General features: G+C 38.8%; 1 protein-coding gene across 2 annotated transcripts; it reads left to right on the plus strand.

Moving 5' to 3' along the window:
* The first annotated feature begins 798 nt into the window (after positions 1 to 798).
* On the plus strand, positions 799 to 19,049 carry urpta-1.S (up regulated post tail amputation-1 protein S homeolog). 2 transcript variants are annotated; one of them, NM_001146092.2, is made up of 6 exons: positions 799 to 874; positions 2,293 to 2,347; positions 5,621 to 5,649; positions 7,394 to 7,539; positions 9,098 to 9,246; positions 17,977 to 19,049. In NM_001146092.2, the coding sequence occupies exons 2-6, from the start codon at positions 2,324 to 2,326 to the stop codon at positions 18,184 to 18,186; spliced, it is 558 nt and encodes a 185-aa protein (NP_001139564.1). In that variant the 5' UTR covers positions 799 to 874; positions 2,293 to 2,323; the 3' UTR covers positions 18,187 to 19,049. The 2 variants fall into 2 exon arrangements, with proteins under 2 accessions (NP_001139564.1, XP_041426269.1); XM_041570335.1 differs by lacking the exon at positions 2,293 to 2,347 and having other exon boundaries at positions 800 to 874.
* The last annotated feature ends 5,847 nt before the right edge of the window (positions 19,050 to 24,896 follow it).

Here is a 24,896-nt window from a genome sequence, read left to right on the forward strand (position 1 = left end):
GGGTTGAGCTGTAAAAAATTGGACGGATGAGAGGTATGCGGGTAACCCCATACTACTGAGGAAGCAGGCCCCCTCTGGGCCCCCTGTACTCCCGGGCCCCCCCGCAGCTGTGGGGTCTGCTTCCTCTGTAGTTATGCCACTGGTGGGGGGTAGTTAGCCTGGAGGTAGGAGGGAGGGGGGCAGTTGAAGCTCCATCGAGGATTGTAGTAGGGAGTGGCTTCCCAAGGCTTTTGAATTGCCTAGAGTAAGGGGCCACAGTGGATAGGGTGTCAGGATTAGAACGGTGTTCCCCCTGACCACTCCACAGGGTGGTAGCCGGACCACTCACTCCGGTATATTGCAGAAGAAAAGGTATTTACTACCTGACAACCTTGCCTGATGGGAGTCACTGTCTCTGCTGTGTAATGTAACCTGTTTCAGCCTGCTGTGTGGCATTGTGTATGCCTTGTACCTCTGTACCTAAACCCTGGGCTCATTTGTCTTCTACAAATAAACAGTTATTCGTTTGGTTTATCACAAGAATCTCCTGGCGCCCATTATTTCTATTTGGTGTAGCAAAGTAGCGTAAGAGTTGTAGTTAAACTACCCCAACTTTGAAATCTTCCATGTAGCAAAGGCCCTAACCTGAAGTGTTTTGAGTCACATGTAACCCATGCTCTAACAACTAGCTGGACATTAGCCCCTTTTTGGTCTGCCTAGTCAGATTAGCGTTACATTTTTTGCATATTTCTTTTTTTTTATTGGTGGGTGGAGTTCTCTTCATCTCCTATAAAAGACCTTACAGAAATCAGACTCATTGCTGTGAAGCAAAGAAAGAGGAACAGTGTGGAAACAACACTTGCAACACTTCTAACATTTCTTATCTACAGAGAAGGTAATGTTACTACGGAAGAGCACTGGGGCCAGCAAAAAAAAAAAAAAATATGGTGAATTATGACTTTTAAAAGTCATAATTATGACTTTAAATCTCATAATTATGACTTTTAAACTCATAATTATGACTTTAAAAAGTCGAAATTATGACTTTTAAACTCATAATTATGACTTTTAAACTCATAATTATGACTTTAAAAAGTCGAAATTATGACTTTTAATCTCATAATTATGACTTTTATTCTCATAATTATGACTTTAAAAAGTCAAAATTATGATTTTTAATCTCATAATTATGACTTAAATCACATAATTATAACTTTAAATCTCATAATTACGGAAGAGCACTGGGGCCAGCAAAAGCTGGCGACCACTTCCGACAGTGAAAGACCGTTTGTGAATTTTATAGTTTGCGCCAATGCGCAGTCAATATAATAAAACTTCTTACTGAAAAAGTTGTTATGTTTGCTCCAAAAGATTACGACACCTTCAAGCACTTCTTATGGGTGCGCAATTTAGATTCGCAATGCGTAATTAAAATTCGCAAAGCAATAACAGTTTAAGGAACAATATTACATTGCGAGATGTGGATTTTTAGTCTTATTGGTGCAAATTGTCTTGCTCTTTGCGACTTTTATTACATTCCCCTGTAAAAGTCATAATTTCGACTTTTTAAAGTCATAATTATGAGATTTAAAGTCATAATTATGAGATTTAAAAGTCATAGTTATGAGATTAAAAGTCATAATTTCGACTTTTTAAAGTCATAATTATGAGAATAAAAGTCATAATTATGAGATTAAAAGTCATAATTCCGACTTTTTAAAGTCATAATTATGAGAATAAAAGACATAATTATGAGATTAAAAGTCATAATTATGAGATTAAAAATCATAATTATGAGATTAAAAGTAATAATTTCGACTTTTTAAAGTCATAATTATGAGTTTAAAAGTCATAATTATGAGATTTAAAGTCATAATTATGACTTTTAAAAGTCATAATTCACCATATTTTGTTTTTTTTGCAGGCCCCAGTGCTCTTCCGTACTTCCGTAATACTGTGCATTGCTGCTTTTAAATATTATTTTAGTGTTTATCCGTAACTGCCATTAGCTTTCGCTGTTTTGCTTCTGAAAATCTATAATAATTTATAAAAACAAGCTGCTGTGTAGCCATTCCAGTTGAAATAGAACAAAAAGGCACAGGTTGCAGGGTAGATAACAGGTAAACTGTGTAGAATATAATGTGTTTAGTTCTTATACAGGGTTCAAAATTCATTCATGGATCTCCACAGGATTATTTGATTAATATTTCATATAAAATCATGTAACTATTAAAGAAGAAGAATTAATAAGAATTAATTATATCTTAGTGAGCCTGTCCATAATTCAGTCCTTTCTGGATAACATTTTTCCAGATAGAGGATCGCATACCTGTACCTTCAGATCATGGGCATCTCATGGGCTAGCTGTGTAAGTACACTTATTTTAACATGATTAATGTGATAGAATTTGTACGTGCTGCCTTTGGACTAAAGAAAATGAAAATTTCAGGTAAGACTAAACTTTAGTTATTTCACAAATAATAACATTCATGGAGAAAAAAAGCAGTTTTTGGGACAAAATTTTGATGCAAATCAGGGAAAATGCACCCATTGAAATGCATTAGAAATTGGTGGGACCACAAATAAAACATGTAAAATGCGGGAAACTGTATTTGTTATTGATATTTGAACCCTTTTCTTTTCCACAGTTACCTCTCGGTTTTCTAATATCCCTGTGCCTCCTCACTCCTAGTATATCTGAACCTCAGCCACCTTGCCTGCCCTGTTCTTCTTCTACCTCTTTGTTTCTACTTTTAGCTCCCCATTGCCTATTTCTTCCCCAGTGCTCCACTGCTAGTGTTGCCACCCGGCCGGTTATTTTACCGGCCTAGCAGGTAAAACACCAGCCAAGGCCGGGGCCAGTATTACAAATCTACCGGCAATGTAGCTGCCAGTAAATTTGTAATACACCTAAAAAAAGCCTGTGGCCTGCCCCCAGCCTGCTCCAAACTCACCTTTTTTCCTGGGCTTCTTGCCAAATGCGCGCGCTTGGCTCCGCCCCCTTTGACGTCACGACCCGGCCAGCCAATAGCGTGTCATGCCGCCGCCCCCCTGCCGGTGAAGATTATTGTAAAAGGTGGCAACCCTATCCACAGCAAGTGCCTGGGCAGCATGCCGCCTGTAATATTTTGCCGCCCTAGGCCCAGGCCTTTGTGGCCTTGCCACAAATCTGGGCCTGACAACATCTTCCTACTGTCATTAATTTAAAAATCAGTCTCTCCACTTTCGATCCACAAGAGCATTTTTTCTATTGAATGCAAAGCACTGCTTTAGTTATGCACATATTAGGAAGCTGACCATTTTATCTGATGGACTAGTTGAAGGGTGGCCACCTGTTCAATTTTGACCAGAACAGTTCGGTTTTCTTAGGGGTGTTCGGTTCACAACTACCTGTTCAAGTTTGAGCTTTGTGAACCCTGAACAATAATCTTGCCAATAACCACCTCTGATGTCATAACCCTGCCCCCACAAAGCACCAAAACACCCTCCTAATATCCCTGCAATGTCACTGCCCCACCCTCAATAACAAGCCCCATAGTTCGGTTTTTGTGGATGTCAAAGGTGGCAACCCTAACTGGCTCTCCTTGCGAAATGTTCATGCCAAGGTACTGATTTCACTAATAAAGATGACTTGACTCCTACTAGGCTGGGGGTTAACAAAAAAAAAATACTCCTCTAAATTATACAGTTATGACAGAATTCCAAATTACCTTGTAAACTGTATGTTGTTTGGTCTCTTATGCAAATCCTGTGAATGCACAACTGAATACAGTTAAAGTGAACATACACTGCAATATCTACTCACTTGGAGAGACCACCCACATGATTGGCCAAATGGGATTATGTCAGTAACAGAATGCTATACGTATGCAAGTTTTACTGCTTTGTATATTATAGAAAAGCTTTGAAGATTCTGAAACCAAAATAGTGGTACAAGTAATTTGTGCAATTCCTTTGCCTCCTTGACATCCCCCCAAAATATTCTGTGGACGCCCATGCTTAAGTAAACCATCAAAGGCCAGACAAGTCACAGCCATACTGACTTTACACACAAAGAACAGATCTCACAACTTGTGTGACAGTGCTTCTTGCAAGTAATTGTTAATACTTTATTTACTGGATGTCAAGTAATCCTTATTGTGGTACTGCACAGATGAAACAATAATCAATCACTAGAACATTTCATCCATTTTTTGATATTACAGAGCCATATTATCGGCAACAGCCAGAAGCAGTACTCACTTATAGGTGAACTAGTCTCCAGGGTTAGAAGGAGGCACCTTACTCCAAGATAGAAACTCTCCATTGGAGTCCCTGTCTGGTGTCTTGGTGACAGCTCCCCCTCTCAACTCTGAAACATGTCCAGCCCTTGGCTGGCTTTACTTTAAAGGGGTGGCCCACCTTTAAGATAACTTTTAGTATGTTATAGAATGGCTAATTCTAAGCAGCTTTTTAATTGGTCTTTAGTGATGGGCAAATTTATTCACCAGGCGCGAATTCGCGGCGAATTTGCGCGATTCGCCGCCAGCGAATAAATTCGCAAAACTCCCGCGAAAATTCACGGAAAAAAATTCGCCGGCGTCAAATTTTTTTTTCGAAAAACGGACGCCGGCGTCGGAAAAACAGGCGCCGGCGTCAAAAACGAGACGCCGGTGCCGTTTTGCGAATTTTTCGCCCTTTCGCGAATTTCGCGCGAAATTCGCGAATTTTTCGGCGAAACGGCGCAAATTCGCCCATCACTATTGGTCTTCATTAGTGATGGATAAATCTGTGGCTTTTCGCAAAGTCGAAAAATTAGCAAATTCGCCGGAATAATTTTGACGCGCACGACAACTTTTATACCCTCGACTATTTTGTCCAAATACATTAAAGTCAATGGGCATCCAAATAATTTAGACGTGTGACAATTTTATGCGTGCAATTATTCTGAAGCGTGTCAATTTTTTTGTTGCAATTTTTTGCCAGCAAATTTTCACCACAGTGTTGTGAATTTATTCGCTGGCGGCAAACGCGTAAATTGACCACAAATTCATGCCTGGCAAATTTATTTGCCCATCACTAGTTTTCATTATTTATTTTGAATAGTTTTTTAATTCTTTGCCTTTTTCTTCTGATTCTTTCCAGCCTTCAAATGGGGGTCACTGAGCACCATCTAAAACAAATGCTCTGTAAGGCTACACATTTATTGTTATTGCTACTTTATATTCATAATATTTCTATTCAGGCCCTCTCCTGTTAATATTCCAGTCTCTAATTTAAATAAATGCATGGTTGCTAGGGTAACTTCCACCCTAGTAACCAGATTGCGGAAATTGCTAAACAAAAAGTGACATATCCCAAAAAACACCAATAATAAAAGATGAAAACCAAATGCAAATTGTCTCACTCTCTACATCATACTAAAAGTTAACTCAAACGTGAACAACCCTGCCAATAATAAAGGTGAACAGAATCGGGTTGCCACCTGTCTGGTTTTGAACCAGACAGTCAATTTTTTATAGGGACTCTCTGGTTCCAAACTTCCTGTCTGGTGATTCAGAGGTCTGAAAGCAGATAACCTACTACCTGACCCTGCGTGTAAAGCAGATTACTTTTTGGGAAACCGTGTTCTACAAGACATTCATTTTTGTCTTTCTTATAGGTGAAAAATGCTGAAAACATGGAAGGAAGGTCAGTAGTGCATACTTTTTCTCTATACAAGTTTAACCTTGTGCTGCAATCAATTGTATAGTCACAGTTCATTTGATTTACTTACTTGTGATGCACCAATACAGACCCAAATTAGCACCAATTATAGTAAATCACATGCAAGTTGTGTCGCTAGTTGAATCGCTAAGTTTTTTCTCCTGGCTTTGTAATAAAAAAAGCATCAGCTCTTGGAAACGTAGAGATTGAAATTACTGGGGTGTGCTTAACATAATGTCAGTCCTTGTACTTTATATAATTCGAAGTATCTCAATACAGCTTTACAGCATACTGTAGGTCAACCTTCCACAGCAGTTTATCAGAAAAATGCACTTTATACAGCAACTAACAATGGAAAATCAGTACCCCCAATAATGTATTACATAGCCCATAGTAATTTACATACAGTAGGCACAAAACAATAACAATACATATAACAGAAAAAAATGTAGTGCCTCTCAGGGTGTATATGTGTCTTGTAAATTTACATTTACTCACATTCCACAATGTTTGTATTTGTTATGGTTATGTCTGCATGTCTGGGGGGCCCAGTTGTAAATTTACGTACCAGGGCCCTTAGGGGTCTAGTTACACCTCTGAAACTTGCCCCATATTTTCTCAAGTCTCCCTTGCTGTCATTCTTCCTGCTAACGCTGGCCACAGAATGTTATTTACATTTAAAATGGGTTAACTAGATCTTATCTTCTAACGGAGAGCTCTTCTTCCTTCCACAGTTCTGTTCGTTTGTGCTACTGGACAGTGAGCACAGAAGTTTAAAGTTCAATAATATGTAAACAGTCCACTCGTGCTGCAGGCACTGCAATGTGGAAGAGGAGCACTCTGTTAGAAGCTTTATTTAACCTGTTTTAACAATAAATAACATTCTGTGGCCAGCGTTAGCAGGGAGAATGACAACAAGGGAAACTTAGCAGGCAAAGATTAAAGGCTATTGGTGCCACCAGCCACGCCTGGTAAGAGATTAAGTGCACAAAGCAGCCCATTTCACCTGTAAATACAGCGGCCCACCGGACATTTGCCAGTCCAGGTCTGCCCCAGACCCTTGGCATTACCAGGCCTGGATTTGTGGAAAGGCCACCTAGGCCCGGGCCTAGGGTGGCAGGATTTTAGGGGGGCGGCATGCTGCCCAACCACACCCACATTGGTTCAAAAACACTGGGGATGCGCTGGAGATACAATCATTTTTTAAATTTCCTGTGCGCCAATCCCCATTGCTCCAGTCCAGATGATGAAAGGGGGGGGACAGGGGCGACGAACGGCAATGGGCCTAGGGGCGCCCACTATGTAAATCCAGCCCTGGGCATTACACTCCTCCCAGAGTCACAAAAGTGAAAGAAACCTTTGGGGTTTCCTCCTCCTCCTCACAATTTGATTCATCTACAGGATCTCCTTCTGCTAGAAACATTTTAGTTCATGATGATTTTCAGGTACATTCTGTCCAGCTCTAAGTGTAAAAATAGAAACGTAACCATTAAATAGCACGTGCCATTAACTTGTCTCACACATGTTTACCATTTGTAGCCTGAAGTCTTTGGGTATACAACCAGAAAAAAAGGAATAAGCAGTAAAAGAAAAAGACCACGCATAGCAGTAGAAATACTCTCTGTTTTCTAACAGCCAGATGTATACCACGTGTATTTACTGTACATGGTACTGTGTGCAGTGCTTATGTGTCTGTTTATCAGTATATTTCTTTCTTCCCACCATGCAGACCTCCCAATTATAATTCTTGGCAACCTGGTTCATCTTATACAGCAACCATCCAAAATAAAGCTGGAGATTATCTAACCAGCTATATCGATGATGATGATGATGATGCTGATGTAATGTTTGTACCATTTGCTGCAAAAGATCCCGGTAAGGCACAATATAGTCAATGTTTTGCTATTTATAACAGCTTAGTAAATATATATTGGATTTACCACTTAACAATACATTTATTGCACTTAGGGACTGATTGTTACTGCATATAGAATTCAGTCGTTTTACACTTGTTCTATTGTCCCAAGAATCCCTGGGACAGTAGAACAAGTTTTTATATATCTTTTATATAAAGAGCAATATAAAAAGGGTTTATGATAAAGGCATTCTTCCTAATATTTTAATTAAAAACAATTAGGATCTTTATTATAATTAAGAAGAAAAAACATTATATTTTGTTGTTCTACCTGGCAGACTAGCCTGGATTTCCTCCAGAGGTCAATGTTGAGGCCGAATTTGCTGCTCAGCCTTTGGCCTAGTTCCCCCAATAGCCACCTTTTCTGGGCCTGCACCCCTTGGGTCCCCCAGAGGAAACAGTCAAATGCTGCCCTGAGCAACAATTTTGCTGGTGGGGCTCAGAGGAGCTGATACCAGTCATCTTATTTGAAATATTTGCCACTCCTAAAGTTTTAGGCTAGGTGTCATCTATTTATACAGGTGCCACGCCTGTTGACGCTTTTTTTTTTCACTTTAAATTTTACCCACAACCAAACTAGCATTGTCAGTTTTTTTTTGCTTCTGAATGCATGTGCAGTAGTATACATTTTAGAAAATAGGTGCAATTGCACCAGGCACATTGGAACTGTGTCATTGTACCCGCAATGAGCCGGAATTCTGGGGGGAAATGTTGCATTGCCTAGTCAGGAGAAGATTCTAGATTCATGAATGAAACTTTTCTCATTGCACTTGCAGTCATAAATGACCCCTTTAAGTAAATGAGGCCTTAAGACTTTTTGAAGCCCTGAAGTAAGCCTCACCGGGGTTTTTTTTTTTATAAATGTATCTTTCATATAAATAAAGTATATTTGTGGATAGTTACAGTTTGTTAAGAAAAAGTCCATCCAACTAAAGGGCACATTGACAATTGAAGCTGCATTTACAGGGGCTAGGCATATCTGCAATTTGTTTGGTGTCCTCAAAGGGGCAGGAGAGGCACCAGTTAGCATACTGTCTAAATGCCACTAAGCACCACAGTATACTCAAACGGCAATCTCAATTCATTATTGCATAATATGTGGTGGGTTATTATATTTATTATTCACATTTTCAACTCGTTTGTCAAGGTGTAATTATTCATCCATCTACTGTGCACCTAGATATAGTTAACTTCCAAGCCTTTCAGCACAGAATTAAATAAAGACCTGCCCCTAGTAAAAAATCCTGCTGCAAGAAGCATCTTCTACCAATCTTAAGGAGAAACAAGAACATGAAGGGTCTCACCAAATCTGTAAGCACATTTGTAAGACTGGCCTCTCTTTTAAAGAAACACCAGTTCAAGACATCTTTTGTGTAAACCGCATTTATTATCTATCAACTTTCTATGCACTTCGTGAAAGCAAGCACATTCTTTTTGCAAAATACATTTTTCATTAAAAACATTTCTAAAAAAAAATTTTCTAAACTGTGTCTTTGGGGTGCTAATACTCTTCTACAGGTGTTTGTGATTATACAATAACAGAGTACAACAACACTAATGATTCACCTTTGTCCGTGGCCATCACTTTCCGTGTAAAAGAAAAAACCTATAGACTGTGTTCTAACATGAAAAGAGATAAAAAAAAAATCAGACAACTTTGCGTAAAGGTAAGACTATAATGCAAGTAAGTCCTCCACACTATACGGAGGGGTAACCATGATGCGCTGGTGTGCTTAGACATCTAAGGTTAATGGCACTCAGTTTGTTTTCTCTGTATAGTTAATATGCTGCCTTAGGGCTCTTACACACGGGCGTTCCGACCTGCACTCCCCTGCGTTCCGTTTTTTGGCGTTCAGCCGCAGGGGAGCGCAGGAATAGACGCAAGTCATTATTTGAAATGGGGCTGTACTCACTCAGGCGCGTGTAGGCGCCGAACGCAGGTTCAGACGCAACATGCTGCATTTTTCCTGCGTTCGGCGCCTACACGCGCCTGAGTGAGTACAGCCCCATTTCAAATAATGACTTGCGTCTATTCCTGCGCTACCCTGCGGCTGAACGCCAAAAAACGGAGCGCAGGTCGGAACGCCCGTGTGTAAGAGCCCTTAAAAGAGAAGTGAAGGTGTAATCATGGTGGGGGGAGGGGGCAAACATGTAAGCACTACCCAATGATATATTTAAGACCCTGGGCTGAAGCTTCTCTTGGCTAAAAATTGCACTGGCCCTGTTTTGATGGTATTTTTAGTAGAACCATTTTGACCTCGGGTAAGACAAAACTCTGTAAAGGAAAACCTTTAATAATAGTCAGGCAATTTATTCATACATAATACAACATAACAGTTCTGTCTGGGTAAGCTGTTGGAGTAACACACATAATGTCACCCAAGGACTTACCAAAGACCCACCTCTTGGTCCAAGTGTTATATAGCTGTCAGAAGGCATTTACAGTAATTGAGTTTTAAAAAAAGTAAATGAAGCGCAAAATCCTTATAATTATAATTGGGGACACTGCACATTCTATTTCAATTCAAAACATGAAGAAAAATCTATCAAATTTGTGTTATTCCTTTACAGAAAGTGAAGAAAATGGAATATTAGGATGATTCCAACATATAGCGGTGTCTGCATTCTTCTTTACAAACGCAAACATTCACTGTATAAACTGAAAAATGTTTCAAGATTTTGCTTTCCTTTGAATCACTGAATTAATATTTAGTTGTATAAGCAGATGTTCCTTAACACCAATCTTGTTGGTCTGGAACCAAGATGTTGCTCTTTTACTGGTGTGTTTGGGGTCATTGTCTTGTTGTAACATCCATTTCAAGGGCATTTGCTCTTCGGCATAAGGCAACGAGACCTCTTCAAGTATTTTGATGTATTGAAACTGATCCATGATCAGTCTGTGATTTATCAGCCTGTGATAAATAGGCTCAACACCATAATATGAGAAACATCCCCATATCATGATGCATGCGCCAATTTGCTTTACTGTTTTCACAGTGTACTATGGCTTGAATTCAGTGTTTGGGGGTCGTCTGACAAACTGTCTCCTGCCCCTAGACCCAAAGAACAATCATGCTTTCATCAGTCCACAAAATGTTGCGCCATTTTGCTTTAGTAAGTCAGTGTTAGTCAATGTGTTCTCGGCAAATTGTAAGCTCTTCAGCACATGCAGGGGCTTCTTGCCGATAGCTTGGCTTCATATAGGCATCTTCTAATTGTAACAGTTCTCACAGTTAACTTTACACCTTCTTTGATCTTCATTTAAGCATTTAAGAAAATTTAATATGCAATGTAACCAGCATGCACATTTGCTGCCTTCCTTCCTTAAATGAGGTCCGTAAATTATACCTGTTATTTCACAGAATGAATGACTTCACTAATTGAACTCCACACTGCTATTATTTGGACAAGCTATTATTTTTCTGAACACTGCTATTATTTTGAGCAAGCCTCAATTAATGGTTCAATTACACACAATCAGCAGTATGCATGTCATGACTGTTGGGTCTGTTGGTTTCCTATTACTACACCTACTAGTAAATTATTTGCCATGTAGAAATATAATGTCTATGAAAAACACTGATTGATCAGGTTAGTGATGTCAGACTGCTATTATTCTGAACTGTATAACTAATAGTCGTGATCATAGTTTTACCTAGGGAAAAAGGTGCACAAAATTGAATATCACATTATTCTAATCATTTTTAATGAAACTGAAAATCTCAACTGTTGAAATTAACTGGAAAAAAAAAGTAAATTAAAAAAAGTTGCTTGAAATCTTCTTAGACAATTAACTTCTACAGAAACTCTCCTTTAGGCAACAAACATTTCAATGATTTCTGAATCAGGTATATCCAGACAAAATCAACAAAGGGAGTAGGGAATATATGTAGGAGGTCCTTGACAATTGAAATATTTTGTTCTTTTGCTTACCTTATCTTTCTACTTTCAGCCTCCCTTTAACTATTCATTTTCCCTTTTTCCTGTTTATAGATAAACAGATACTGTAGATGTATGTATGTAAATGTCAACTTTAGAAATTACATTTTTGCAGTTCTTTTCTTTTGCCCCTTGACAAAATATTTAAATACTTTTTCTTTTGCCCCCTCTGCTTATATCTCTACTTTCAGCCTCACATTTACTATGCCTTCCCCTGAGCTCTGAATCAGATTTGTAGTAGTGTATACTGTATACTGTGTGTGTTTATAAATAGATAGATAGATGACAAATAGATAGATAGTAGGGATGTAGCGAACGTCGGAAAAAAAGTTCGCGAACATATTCGCGAACTTGCGCAAAAATGCGAGCGGTTCGCGAACGGTTCGCGAACCCCATAGACTTCAATGGGAAGGCGAACTTTAACATCTAGAAAAGACATTTCTGGCCAGAAAAATGATTTTAAAGTTGTTTAAAGGGTGCAACGACCTGGACAGTGGCATGCCAGAGGGGGATCAAGGGCAAAAATGTATCTGAAAAATCTGCCTGTGTGTGCTTGGAAGAGATAGTGTAGGGGGAGAGCTGTTAGTGATTTCAGGGACAGATGATAGTAAGTTTGCTGGCTAGTAATCTGCTTGATACTGCTCTGTATTGGAGGGACAGAAGTCTGCAGGGATTTGAGGGACATTTTAGCTTAGGTAGCTTTGCTGGCTAGTAATCTACTGTTCTCTTTAAACAACTGCCATACGTTGACCTTGTAGGCATTGTTTGCCCAGTTTTTTTGGACGCAGCCACTGAAGCACAGTTGCCAGAAAAAATATGCCATATAAATGCTGAAAATAGTCATTTTTCGCCATACGTTGACCTTGTAGACATTGTTTGCCCAGTTTTTTTGGACGCAGCCACTGAAGCACAGTTGCCAGAAAAAATATGCCATATAAATGCTGAAAATAGTAATTTTTCGCCATACGTTGACCTTGTAGACATTGTTTGCCCAGTTTTTTTGGTTGCAGCCACTGAAGCACAGTTGCCAGAAAAAATATGCCACATAAATGCTGAAAATAGTCATTTTTTGCCATATACGTTGAGTCAACGTATGGCAAAAAATGACTATTTTCAGCATTTATATGGCATATTTTTTCTGGCCTCTGTGCTTCAGTGGCTGCGGCCAAAAAAACTGGGCAAACAATGCCTACAAGGTCAACGTATACACTACTACAGCGGTGGATACGGATTACGTAAAATATATTATGGCTGCTTGAAAAAAGTGACTCCGGTGTTTTTTCTGGAGACGGTAATATTATGGATATTTAGACAGAATGTGAACAAGGTCACACAGCTCGATGGCGGGTTGAAGAAAACAGTGTGCAAATAATGCCTACAGGGCAAATAATGCCTAAAAGGTCAACTTATACACTACTACAGCGGTAGTAAAATAAAAAAAAGTAAAATAAAAAAAAAATGAATATTAAAAAAAAAAAATTAAAGTTGGTGCTGCTGAACTACTAGGAGCAGCAGATTAGCACACCAGTCCCACTCCCCAACACTGCTAGACTAATAGCACTGGGCTCTTATAGTAGTAGTAGTAGTAGTAGTAGTAAAACAACAAAAAAATAAATAAAAGCAGTCCTTACAAGGACTACTGTTATTGCAGCAGTCAGCAGATGAGATCAGAAGCAGGACAGCTGCCCACTGCAGCTACATACAGAGCACTGCAGTAGAAGGTAGATTACTAGCCAGCAAAGCTACCTAAGCTAAAATGTCCCTCAAACCCCTGCAGACTTCTGTCCCTCCAATAACAGAGCAGTATCAAAACGATTACTAGCCAGCAAACTTTCAACTGTCCCTGAAATCACTAACAGGCAGCAGCTCTCTCCCTACACTATCTCTTCAGCACACACAGGCAGAGTGAAAAAACGCTGCAGGGCTTCGGTTTTTATAGGGAAGGGGAGTGGTCCAGGGGAGAGCTTCCTGATTGGCTGCCATGTACCTGCTGGTCTGGGGTGAGAGGGCAAAAAAAAGCGCCAACAATGGCGAACCCAAAATGGCGAACGTCGCGCGACGTTCGCGAACTTCCGGCGAGCGCGAACACCCGATGTTCGCGCGAACAAGTTCGCCGGCGAACAGTTCGCGACATCTCTAATAGATAGATTAGAACTTAAGAAATCAAATGTTTGCAGTTTTCCAGAATGGGATAATATAATAAAAACAAAATCTTATTTGTGCCCATATGAGTTTAGCAAAGTAGAGGAGTCACAGAAAAAAGTACATTTCCTCTATAGTTACTGTTGCGCTTATAAACGAAAGCATACTCAAATTCTGCTTTTTTTCACTGACAATGCACCATCAATGCCATAATATAGGTACAATTTTACTGTACTCCTAATTCATCAGTCATCAGTTTTTAGAAAGACTGTTTTTAGAAAGGATAAGATTTCAGCCTTCTTTGTATTTAATAGTAACTGGGTTGTGTAGACACCTATGCAGCCCTCACTTATATAGTTATACTTTATAACCATTCACATAAAGGGATGAGCAAGCAACACTGCAATTAGATTTCACAAACCAGTGTAAACGGCAGCACATATATAATGAACTGCTGATGTTGTACCATGTAGGGTGTAAATAAATCTGGTTTTAACAGGATAATCCTGCAGCCTGCATTATTCTGAAATATTTGCAGTTCACCTAAGGCATATTTCTGATAAATCTAACACATTAAAGATTAGTGCTGGTATGTAGGAATAGGTTGAACAGGCATACACTCTCTGAAATACACAACATGCTTAGATATGTGAAATGATCTGTACAGTCATATACAGTAGTCGTTTACACATATTTAGATTTGGATCTATTTAGTTTTCAAGTGGCTATATGAAGGCTGATGGGAGAAAAAGAGGAAGCTCTATAGGTTGTTTAGAAAAATAAATATGGTAGCCATCTATAATTTTTATTCCACCTCTAATTATTTGTAATAAGAAATGTGAAATTAATGTATGCAATGTCTAGACAAAGCCGATATGTTACTTATGTGGAGTAGATTTAAGGGCAATGACAGACAGAATATTTTGTTGCTCTCTCATAATTAAAATGTTCCATCTGTCAATGCTCTTAGATGGATGGAGTCCTTGCTCATTACTTCAAAGTTATAGGAATACATTGTAAATCCACGTAAAACCAGAAATTCTTCCCACCCCTGGTTTTAAACAAATATATACAATGGAATGCATCTTTTTTTTTAATGTGACTTACTAGTAACAAATGACACCAGGATGGATATTGGCTAACATGTAAACTAGTTATAGTATAGGTGTGTATCAGATGCTAGCACAATGTTATGTAGTAACTGAAATACTTCTATAGATGACTATGGGGCAAATTCACTAAAGCGCGAAGTGGCTAACGCTAGCGCAAATTTGCCAGCGTGACGTCATTTCGTTACTTCGATTTACTAACGGTCGCTGGCGTGAATCCATTAGCGAAGTGGACCGACTCTAGCACTACTTCGCAACCTTACGACAGGTGTGTGAAGTTGCGCTATGGCGAATGGGACGTAACTACGCTAATTCACTAACTTGCACATTTTACTGAACATTACCTCTTGCGCCAGACTTGCCTTCGCCACCTGAGACCAGGCGAAGTGCAATCGAGTAGATAGGGATTGCTTCAAAAAAAGTTGAAAAGTCCCAAAAAACGCTGGCGTCTTTTCCTTTTTTAAGGGTGATAGGCTGAAAAAGATCGTAAACTTTTTTTTCGGGTACCCTCTTTCCCCCCTACATTTCCTAACATATGGCACCTAAACTATACAGTGGGTACATGTATAGGGCATAATAACAACTCTATTTTATTTTATGAAGCTTTCTCAGCTTGTGTAGTGTAATGTATTTGCTGCTACATGTACGTCCATTGTACTTTAACTTGGCGCCGTATGCAAATTAGGCATCACTAGTGTAACTTTGCTTTGCCTGACGAATTAACGCTAGTGCAACTTCGCTACCATTCGCCTCCCTTAACGTAACTTTGCATGTTTGTGAATTTGCATAGCACTGGCGAAACTACGCCTGGCGAAGTGCGGTGGAGTGTGGCAAAGCTGTCACCGGCGCAACTTCGGATCTTAGTGACTTTGCCCCTATGAAAGGAGAACTATCTGTAACAAACTCATATAGTATCTGTTGATATCACTATTATTTTAAAATGTAAACAAACAGCATATTTGACATACGTTTATTTTTATATTTGTGCAAATTAAGCATGAATACAAACGCTTCAGTGTTGACAGCTCTATCCACTTAAGGACTTGTCCAAGAAAAGAAAAGAAGTAGAACCTTTTGTGTAGTTCACATGTTTGTCCCCAGATTGGTGTCACACACATCCCCAAAAAATGGAGTAGAAAAACACATTTACACTTTGGTTTTAACAGAATGTATACTTTTCAAAAATGTATTTTTTTGGGAAGGCCATGCAACTTTATATGCATATTTTCATTTCCAGACCACTACATCCCATATAATTTGGTATATCTCTGCTTATTGGACATCAAACTGTTTGAAAGAACCCTGAACTGTTCATGGATCAATATTTTCCCGGTGAACATTTAATTGGGGTATTTCATTGAGACCACAAACTTTAGAAAAGCTTTTTGGCTTAGTAGTTTAGAGAGATATTTTGCCATATTGGAATGATTGTTTACTTTCCCATACTATATGGTTTTCTGGTGTAAAGGTATTTTTGTGGCTTCACAGATTAAATATCTGTGGAAATAAGTTAAATCAACTTGACTTGCTGTGTTTTTTCTTGAAGACGTTTCACCAGTCATCCAGCTGGCTTTCTCAATTCAGAATAAGATCTTTTCGGTATATATCCTCGGGAATGTTGCTCCAATCATCATAATCTGTTTATCATAATCAGTAATGATGTCATGAAGCTAGGTGGTGATTGTATTAGCATGATTGGAGCTTTGAGGTGTTATTAAACCTTCCAGCGAGAGGTGCCCTCTCGCCTCTATTCAGACTTGATTTTTCAGATTTTACACATATGGCTTCTTGAACACCTCTTTTGAACCAGTCACTCTACCACATACAAATCAGAGCACTCATCACTGCACTGCACTGCATACACAATGTTACTCTTCTTGTGCTTTGGGATTGGGTCTTTTGGGTGAACCAGTTGCTGTCTTAGTGTGTTACTAGGCTTAAAGCAGACAGGGATGTGGTATTTATTAAAAACCCTTCTAAGTTTTTCCAACACTCCAGCTACATATGGGAGATCAAGTTCTTTCTCCTGTCCTGTTTTCCTCCTTCACCGGTAGTCTTGGTGTTATTGCTTCTCTTTCTACCGGTTTTCACAAAGGCCCAATCTGGATGCACACACATCTTCAGGGCCCCTCTGAGATGTTCAACTTCTTACAACTTAGCCTCTGTGCTGGGGGGATCTTGTCTGCTCTGTGATGTACAGTTTTGATAACCCCCAGTTTGTGATCTAGTGGATGGTGGGAGTCAAACAGCAGGTACTGCTCTGTGTGTGTTGGTTGAAAAAGTTTGAATAGAGGCGGGGGTGCAATATCTATTGTCTGCCACATACAATACTGCATTGACACCTCTCCCTGGAAGGTTTAATAACACCTCAAAGCTCCAATCATGCTAATACAATCTACACCTAACTTCATGACATCCTTGCTGATTATGATGATTGGAGCAACATTCCAGAGGATATATTCCTAAAAGATCTTATTTACAAGTTATTATTATGAATTGAGAAAGCCAGTTGGATGACTGGTGAAACGTCTTCAAGAAAAAACACAAAGTCCAGTTGATTTGACTTATTTCCACAGATATACTATGACCTGGATTAATTAAATGCAAAAAATTTGGTTATTTTTATAGTGGCTTTGGCAATTATATATGATCTATTGTGATTTTTGGATCAGATACTTTAGTAACCCTGTGCATACAAACATGGCCATCAAACTGTTCTTTGGGCCTCTAGAATTGATATTAAGGATGCTTTATATGATACCTGGGAGATAAGGTGCTATAAAATGCAATGTTATGAGACTTGGTAGTTAGGAGTAAAAAGACAAGTTTACATGTTTACATCATGCTGGTAAATAAGGCATTTCTAGTATAATTAATTCTAGAGCAACTGGACTTGCTGAGTAATCATTACCCAACAAATTCAATTGCTCTAGAATTACTTATACTGGATATACCATGACCTGGATGAATAAAAATCTTCATAGTCACAATGGCTTATTATATGCACTTTGTATATGTTCAGATATAGTGGTAACGCCCTCCATTAAATACCTCTGCTCTAGTATGAATAATTCCAACTTGGCCTAACTAACATCTTCCAAAACTTTTCTCAGTTTAGCCACCTTTATCTGGATTTTCTCCAAAAAAAAAAACGGTATAAATCTCAGTTCTGTGCACATAGGTGTAATGGCATATCATTTTTTTCAGAAAAGAGATCTTCCTCCTGACAAAATTCATGGTACACACTGTTCCTTTCTATTTTACATGAAGAATTTAAGTGAAGATTTATATGAACTGCAGTGTGCTGACGGTCTTGAACAATACTTATCCTACAGAAAACAGAAGCATGCTATCTTGAAAACTGTAGCTGTTATCCATTTGGATGAAACCTGTCATATGACTATTTCACGCAACTAAAGCAACTGAAATTCTAAGCTGGAAAGGAATATCATACTATCCCCCATTTGTAATATAATGCACAAAGTTGCTCATGTGCAGTTACCCATAGCAACCAATAAGATGTTTGCTTTAAAACAGAAGACCAATAAAACGCTATCTGCTGTTTGGTTGCTATGCGTTACTGCACCTGGGCAAACTTAGCCCCATATAAGTTAAGTAAAGGGTGAACTATTCCTTTAAGACGGTGAGCCAAAAATGGGATACCGTCCCATAAATAACATTTCCATAGATTAAAGTTGTGATATTAAAAATGTAACAATTAATAAGTGTTGGATTTTAAACAACATTATCTAACATGTACAATGTAAAACAATTGTGTTATTGCAGCAATATACCTGTGGTGTCTCAGTGGGTGTCACTGCTGCCTTGCAGTGCCAGGATAATAGGTTTAATTCCAGCCAAGGCAAAATAAGCAAGGTGTACTACCTGTTCTCCCTCTGCTTGCATGGTTTTTCTCCAGCTTCCTCCCATATTACATTGTATGGTCGACTGGGGCAGACAATGATGTCAATGTAAAGTGCTGTGAAAGTCTTGGTGCTTTATAAGTAAAGGATGATGATAATAAAACTCAAAAATTAGAGTATTCAGAAAATGCAGTAGATAATTCATAGCCCCCATAGTATACAGTTGTCTGTAATTGTTTACTTTGTCTTCAATTATTTCAGTAAATCACGCTAATCTAACCAATTCTATTCATTAAAGGGGGAACATACCCATTCTTTGTATAGTGAAAGAAATGGTCATTTACACTGTGCTGTGTCTCCTCCTGTGTACAGTCAATCTTGCATTGTATTATACATAAATAAATGCTTTTTGCAACAGGTTGTCAAAATATGTTTGCTTCTTTTATATACCGAGATCTGACAAACCAATCTCTGCTCTGCTGTACACGTTACTGCTGCGTATGAAAAACCTGTAGGCGCAATACTTTCCTAATAGGTCCTTGAAAGACGTGGAAAAGCTTCTCCAGTCTCTTTGTTCGGCTGCTGACCAGTGCTGCTTCCAGTGGCTGAGGGAGAGATACAGTGACTTTCTTACTTGAAGTGACTGTCAACACAGAGTACAAGTGAAACAATGACCAGATGTCTACCTGAAAAAAGGAGAGTGGGTCCCCTTCAACACCTCAGTCCTTCACAGGCTGTCAGCGCAAGCAGAAGGATACAAGTTAACAGGGAAATGTCACGTTTTGTCAGAAGAATGGGGGAATAGTAGAGAGGCATAAAAATATTGAGTTTCAGGATAATAAATTAGGTCCTAATGGGGTACATCTAAATCATATACTTCTTTAATGATTTAGTTGATTAAATGATTTAGACTTTTTAAATTTGGGTTTACAGGAAGGTTTAGAGAAGGCTTTTGAGAAGCGGAAGAAGATGAATGCCTGAGGGATCAGCCATTCATCTTTGGAGGGAAGGCTTCATATTTTGCAAAGATATTTCATAAGTACGTAGACATATTTAGGATATACAAGAGGTTACTGGCAGGCAAATGAAATGGATAAAGGTGATTATTTGCCTGATGCAATGTTTTTCCTAAATTTGAGGGCTGTGGTCCCTGTGGTTGTTTTGATGTTAATGATTTCTTGGTTTATGTAGGATCCACTGTGTGCCCACTGAGTCAGCTTCATTTGTGGCTGGTGCAGGGCACTGGTCCTGTGAAGGTAAGTTGATAAATAAGAAGTATATGTTGATGTGAATTTACATGTGATGATTATTATTGTTAATATGTTATATGCTATTAAATTGGGATTAAATGGAAATATGTGTTATGAATGCTGTTCTGTGCCAATTAAAAAAAAAATTTTTAGTATGTTATAGAAAAACCAATTCTAAGCAACTTTTCAATTGGGTTCATTATATTTTAATTTTTTATAGTTTTATAGTTATTTGTCTTTTTCTTCTCTTTCTTTGCAACTTTCAAATGCTCTGTAAGGCTACAAATGTATTGTTATTGCTACTTTTTATTACTGATCTTCTATTCAGACTCTCTCCTACTCATATTGCAGTCTCTTATTCAAATCAATGCATGGTTGATAGGGTAATTTGGCCCTATATAATAAAGATCATAGGAAGCATGGATTTTATACATAAAATGACAAGCTTACTGCTTTCCACAGTGGGTCCGGGTGCTCATGCCCCAGACCTTCAGCAAAGGGGAGCAAGACACAGAAAACTGGAACACCAAACCACTCCGGAACACCAAACTCAGTCAATCAGTAAAATCCAGGGGGTATATTTATCAAAGAGTGAAGTTAATAGTGAAGTTCCGCCACTAGAGTCAAATTCCGCCACTTTCCATTCATTTCTATGGGATTTTTAAAGGCGTATTTATCAAAAGGTGAACTTTCACTTTCACCCATTGATAAATATGCCTTTCAATATCCCATAGAAATGTATTGTGAGCTGCGGAATTTCACTCTAGTCGCGGAACTTCACTCTTTGATAAATTTACCCCAGGAGCCCAATTTTTTAAATAGTACAAAAAGTCTTTATTTTAAATTATGTATAAAGAATAAAAGCCTGACGCCTTTTGTGTCCCCAAAGGACACTTAAATGGATACTGTCATGGGAAAAAAAATTATATTCAAAATGAATCAGTTAATTGTGCTGCTTCAGCAGAATTCTGCACTGAAATACATTTCTCAAAAGAGCAAACAGATTTTTTTATATTCAATTTTGAATATTTTGACATGGGGCTAGACATTGTCAATTTCCCAGCTGCCCCAAGTCATCTTGTTTAGCTCTATTTATAATTGTGTAACCTATAAGTAGATGTATCACAAGAGAATAAGTTTGGTTACTTACCCGAGGATAAGATGAGTAGAAGCATTAGGAGGAATTATAATGAATATTTTTCCTATAGAATGATAGATTCATGTAGCCTTACCCTAATAATTTCCCAATTATTCAAGCCCATATACAGCTTCTTCAGGGTAAATTCTCTGAAAGACTTTAGAATGGATATTCATTGGTTCCAGTGCTTTGATCACAGCTATCTTTATCCAAGAAAGTCTGTTGCTGGAATTCTTCAGAGTGCAAATCTATTTACAATGTTCCACCAGTTTGGGCCTTGGCATCTATATTATATTGCCAAATCAAAGGACTGCAAAAAAAAAAAAATAGATGTGGCCACAGAATTATTCAGTTTGCCCTCAGTTCTGCTTACACCCTCATCCTAAAATAATTCTGGGCTAGCTCACACTTGTACCCCTGGAGACAGGTAGTATGATGTGCCAGCGCACAGATGGGACAGGTAGTTGTTGTGCCACTGCCAACCAGCTCTGCTGCAACTGAACTGCCTGAACACTGTTCTGAAGTGCTGATGCTGGTCGGTGCTGTTGAACTTATGTGACTCATTCAATAACCTGGCCGAACCTAATAGAATGCGCATGTGGTGCGGGGACGTCGGCTGCGCTGCTGCTCTTGGGGCCCACCAAACAGGTGCCCCAGCAGGCCAGTTCAACCCTGCTCAGGCCGCCTCATAGAAGCGCTCCCTGGCCATCATAATTGTTTCAGGAAGAGAAAATCCACATCTTCACATCTCTCATTGTATGTATGTATGTATGTATATTTTTATTTGAATAGCGCTCCTTGAGGGCAAAGCACTGTACAGAAAAACAATAAATTAGTAGTAACAAACCAGGGGTCATTGAAATAAAAAGTAACAATAAGTGCATTATTAGAATACAATTCACATAAATATAAAATATAATTACAATACAGATTAAGTGCTCAGTGTCAAGGAAACAAAAGGCTAGAGGACCCTACCCCGTAGGGCTTACAGTCTAAATGAGAGGGTAACATACAGACACAATTCAGAGGTGTATTAAGGTGCTGTAGGTTACACTGCAAATAGTTCAATCTATAATATAAAATTTCATTTCTAAACCAACAAGTGTATTTTTTTAGTTGTAATATTGGTGTGTAGGCAGCCATCTCAAGTCATTTTGCCTGGTCATGTGCTTTCAGAAAGATCCAGTGCTGCAATATGGAACTGCTTTCTGGCAGGCTGTTGTTTCTTCTACTCAATGTAACTGAATGTGTCCCAATGGGACCTTGATTTTACTATTGATTGTTGTTCTTAGATCTACCAGGCAGCTGTCATCTTGTGTTAGGGAGCTGCTATCTGGTTACCTTCCCATTGTTCTGTTGTTAGACTGCTGGGGGAAAGGGAGGGGGTGATATCACTCCAACTTGCAGTACAGCAGTAAAGAGTGACTGAAGTTTATCAGAGCACAAGTCACATGACTGGGGGCAGCTGGGAAACTGAAAATATGTCTAGGCCCATGTCAGATTTCAAAATGAAAAATAAAGAAAATCTGTTTGCTCTTTAGAGAAATGGATTTCAACGAAGAAGTATGGAGCAGCTATTAACTGATGCATTTTAACAAAACATTTTGCCCCATGACAGTATCCCTTTAACATCCCAGGTTCATGACTTTACAGTGATCAATACTGAATCTGCCATACAGTTTTTTTTAGTTTTTCTGTTTTTTTTAATTTAAATTGTGACCATATCAGTCAGAGCGCGTGCTCAAGTCATGGCATACAGTCATTATGCACATGGGTATGCTCCAACATGGCCACTTGTACTGGGAGCCCCCTCCCTGCCTCCGACCCTGCACATTCTTACCCCTAAATTGCGTCCCCTCTAGAAATACTGACCACACATGAAGAGTCAGCACAACGGAGCTCATAGGTGCCATCTTTTGGGGGGTTTAGTTCTCTTTTAAGTCTACTAGAAAATCATGCAAACAGTAAATAAACCCAATAGATTGGTTTTGCCTCCAATAAGGATTAATTATATCTCAGTTTGGATCAAGTACAAGGTACTGTTTATTATTACAGAGAAAAATGGAATTGTTAAAAATTTGGATTATTTGGATAAAACATTATCTAATGAAAATGGTCTTCCTGTAATTCAGAGCACTCTGGATAACAGATCCCATACCTGTAGATGTTTTTTGGAAATGTAATCAACAAGAAACTGTATGTGGAATAATTGGATATTTCTGTGCGATTAATGTGCAAGCTGTCGTGTCCTGCTTCTTTGTCCTATGTCCTAGGATTTTGTATTCAAGGCAGACATTGGTGTGACAGTAGCCTAAGAGCAAATCAAGCAAGAATGAAGAACAGTAAAGAAGTTTTCATTTAAACAATGTATTGTGATGAATGGAACTTCCAATTTTCAAAGCATTCCTAAATAATGATCATATATATCATAGGTGGATGGGTGGTGGATGGGTCAGGGTCTGCCTTAACCTTCCTTTGGTTACTATATACTGGTTCCAGAACCCAGGCAAGGGGTCCAACTCCCAGCAACTCCCGGTAGGCACAATATAATTAGATGCTTAATCATCAGGTGGGGCCCCTGCTTATTGGTATGGAGGAAGGGATTACCATTTTTGTATAAGCACACAATATTCACTCTTGATCAAATAACTTTGGGCGCCAGTGGTTCTTTAAAACAGCAGAACAATTTATTGAACTGGTGGTACACTTCTTAATGGTCAGATGGTGCACTCCATGAACAAGTAATGGCAGCAGTTCATTTACACAAAATATATTACTCACGGATACTGTCTAATCCTTTGTTAGTCAGCTTTCTGAATTGAGTTGCCTTGCCTGCCTTTGGTGCACAATCCCCACTGAAGGTGAATCTCACAGCTGGTCTCATGCTCCAAGGATCTCTCTATCCCTGAGCCTAACCACTTGAGTCCCTGGCGGGCTTGTCACCTCAGGATGCTAACCCTTCATTAAACTACTCGTTGGAGCCTTAGCTGCTCACTAACTTTCCTGAACCTGACACTCCTATAGTGTCCTATTACAGTTTCTGAACTTACACTTTCTTGCTCCTATACTGAGGCCAACTCCACCTCAGGCCCTCCCAGCCACACACCACCTCCTCCAGTGAGTGGGTGCACCAGAAAGAGAGGCCGGACATATGGGAGTATCCCTTTTTATAAATTCTGGGGAACTGCTGCCCTCTGGGAAAAAGGACCCAGACTAGCTGGCCAACACATTTCCTGGGACATAGGAAAACCTTTACAATCCTACAATACAAAAATATTCATAAATAATTCAGAAAGAAAGTTCTTGTACATATAAAATGTAACTGTTATAAATAATATCATATCATTCCAAGCAGATTTGCTTTTGTTAATATTGGACCAGATTGTAGTCAAAATAATTTTCAGAAAGTTCTGCAGTTTTGTATTCTGCTCATTTTTGGTAATTAAATATGCATTTGCAGAATGTTCTTTTTACTCTGAACTCATTTAATCTGAGAGTGGAGTGGTATTCTTAGTCTTATTTTCTCTTTAGGTGGCCATAAAAAAACTAAATCCAGTTGTTTGATTAGGTTATCAAAAATGAAGATCTGTGCCTGACCCTTGATGGACCCTAATTTGGGCCTATGCAGACCAGTCAGATTTTCAGTCTTATTGGCTCTATATACGGTTCATTTTAAGACAGATATATATATTTATAAATATATTGTGCATGGAGGAGCACTCACTAAACACAAATACAGCATACCCTCCTAATTAATGAGCAATTGTAATATTTCTTATTAAAATAGATGAACCTACTAATGTTTTTGGGCCCCAACATTAAGGGGCACATTTACTATGGGTCGAATATCGAGGGTTAATTAACCCTCGGTATTCG

Source organism: Xenopus laevis, chromosome 7S (genome assembly GCF_017654675.1).
Source record: "Xenopus laevis strain J_2021 chromosome 7S, Xenopus_laevis_v10.1, whole genome shotgun sequence".
NCBI lineage: Eukaryota > Metazoa > Chordata > Amphibia > Anura > Pipidae > Xenopus > Xenopus laevis.

What these genes read in the sequence shown, in the direction of transcription:
- urpta-1.S (NM_001146092.2), top strand. Translation starts at nt 2,324, where the DNA reads ATGGGCATCTCATGGGCTAGCTGT. An exon ending in ATTTGCTGCAAAAGATCCCG is followed by an intron (nt 7,540 to 9,097) that starts GTAAGGCACAAT and finishes ACTCTTCTACAG; the next exon opens with GTGTTTGTGATTATACAATA. An exon ending in TCAGACAACTTTGCGTAAAG is followed by an intron (nt 9,247 to 17,976) that starts GTAAGACTATAA and finishes CATTTTTTTCAG; the next exon opens with AAAAGAGATCTTCCTCCTGA.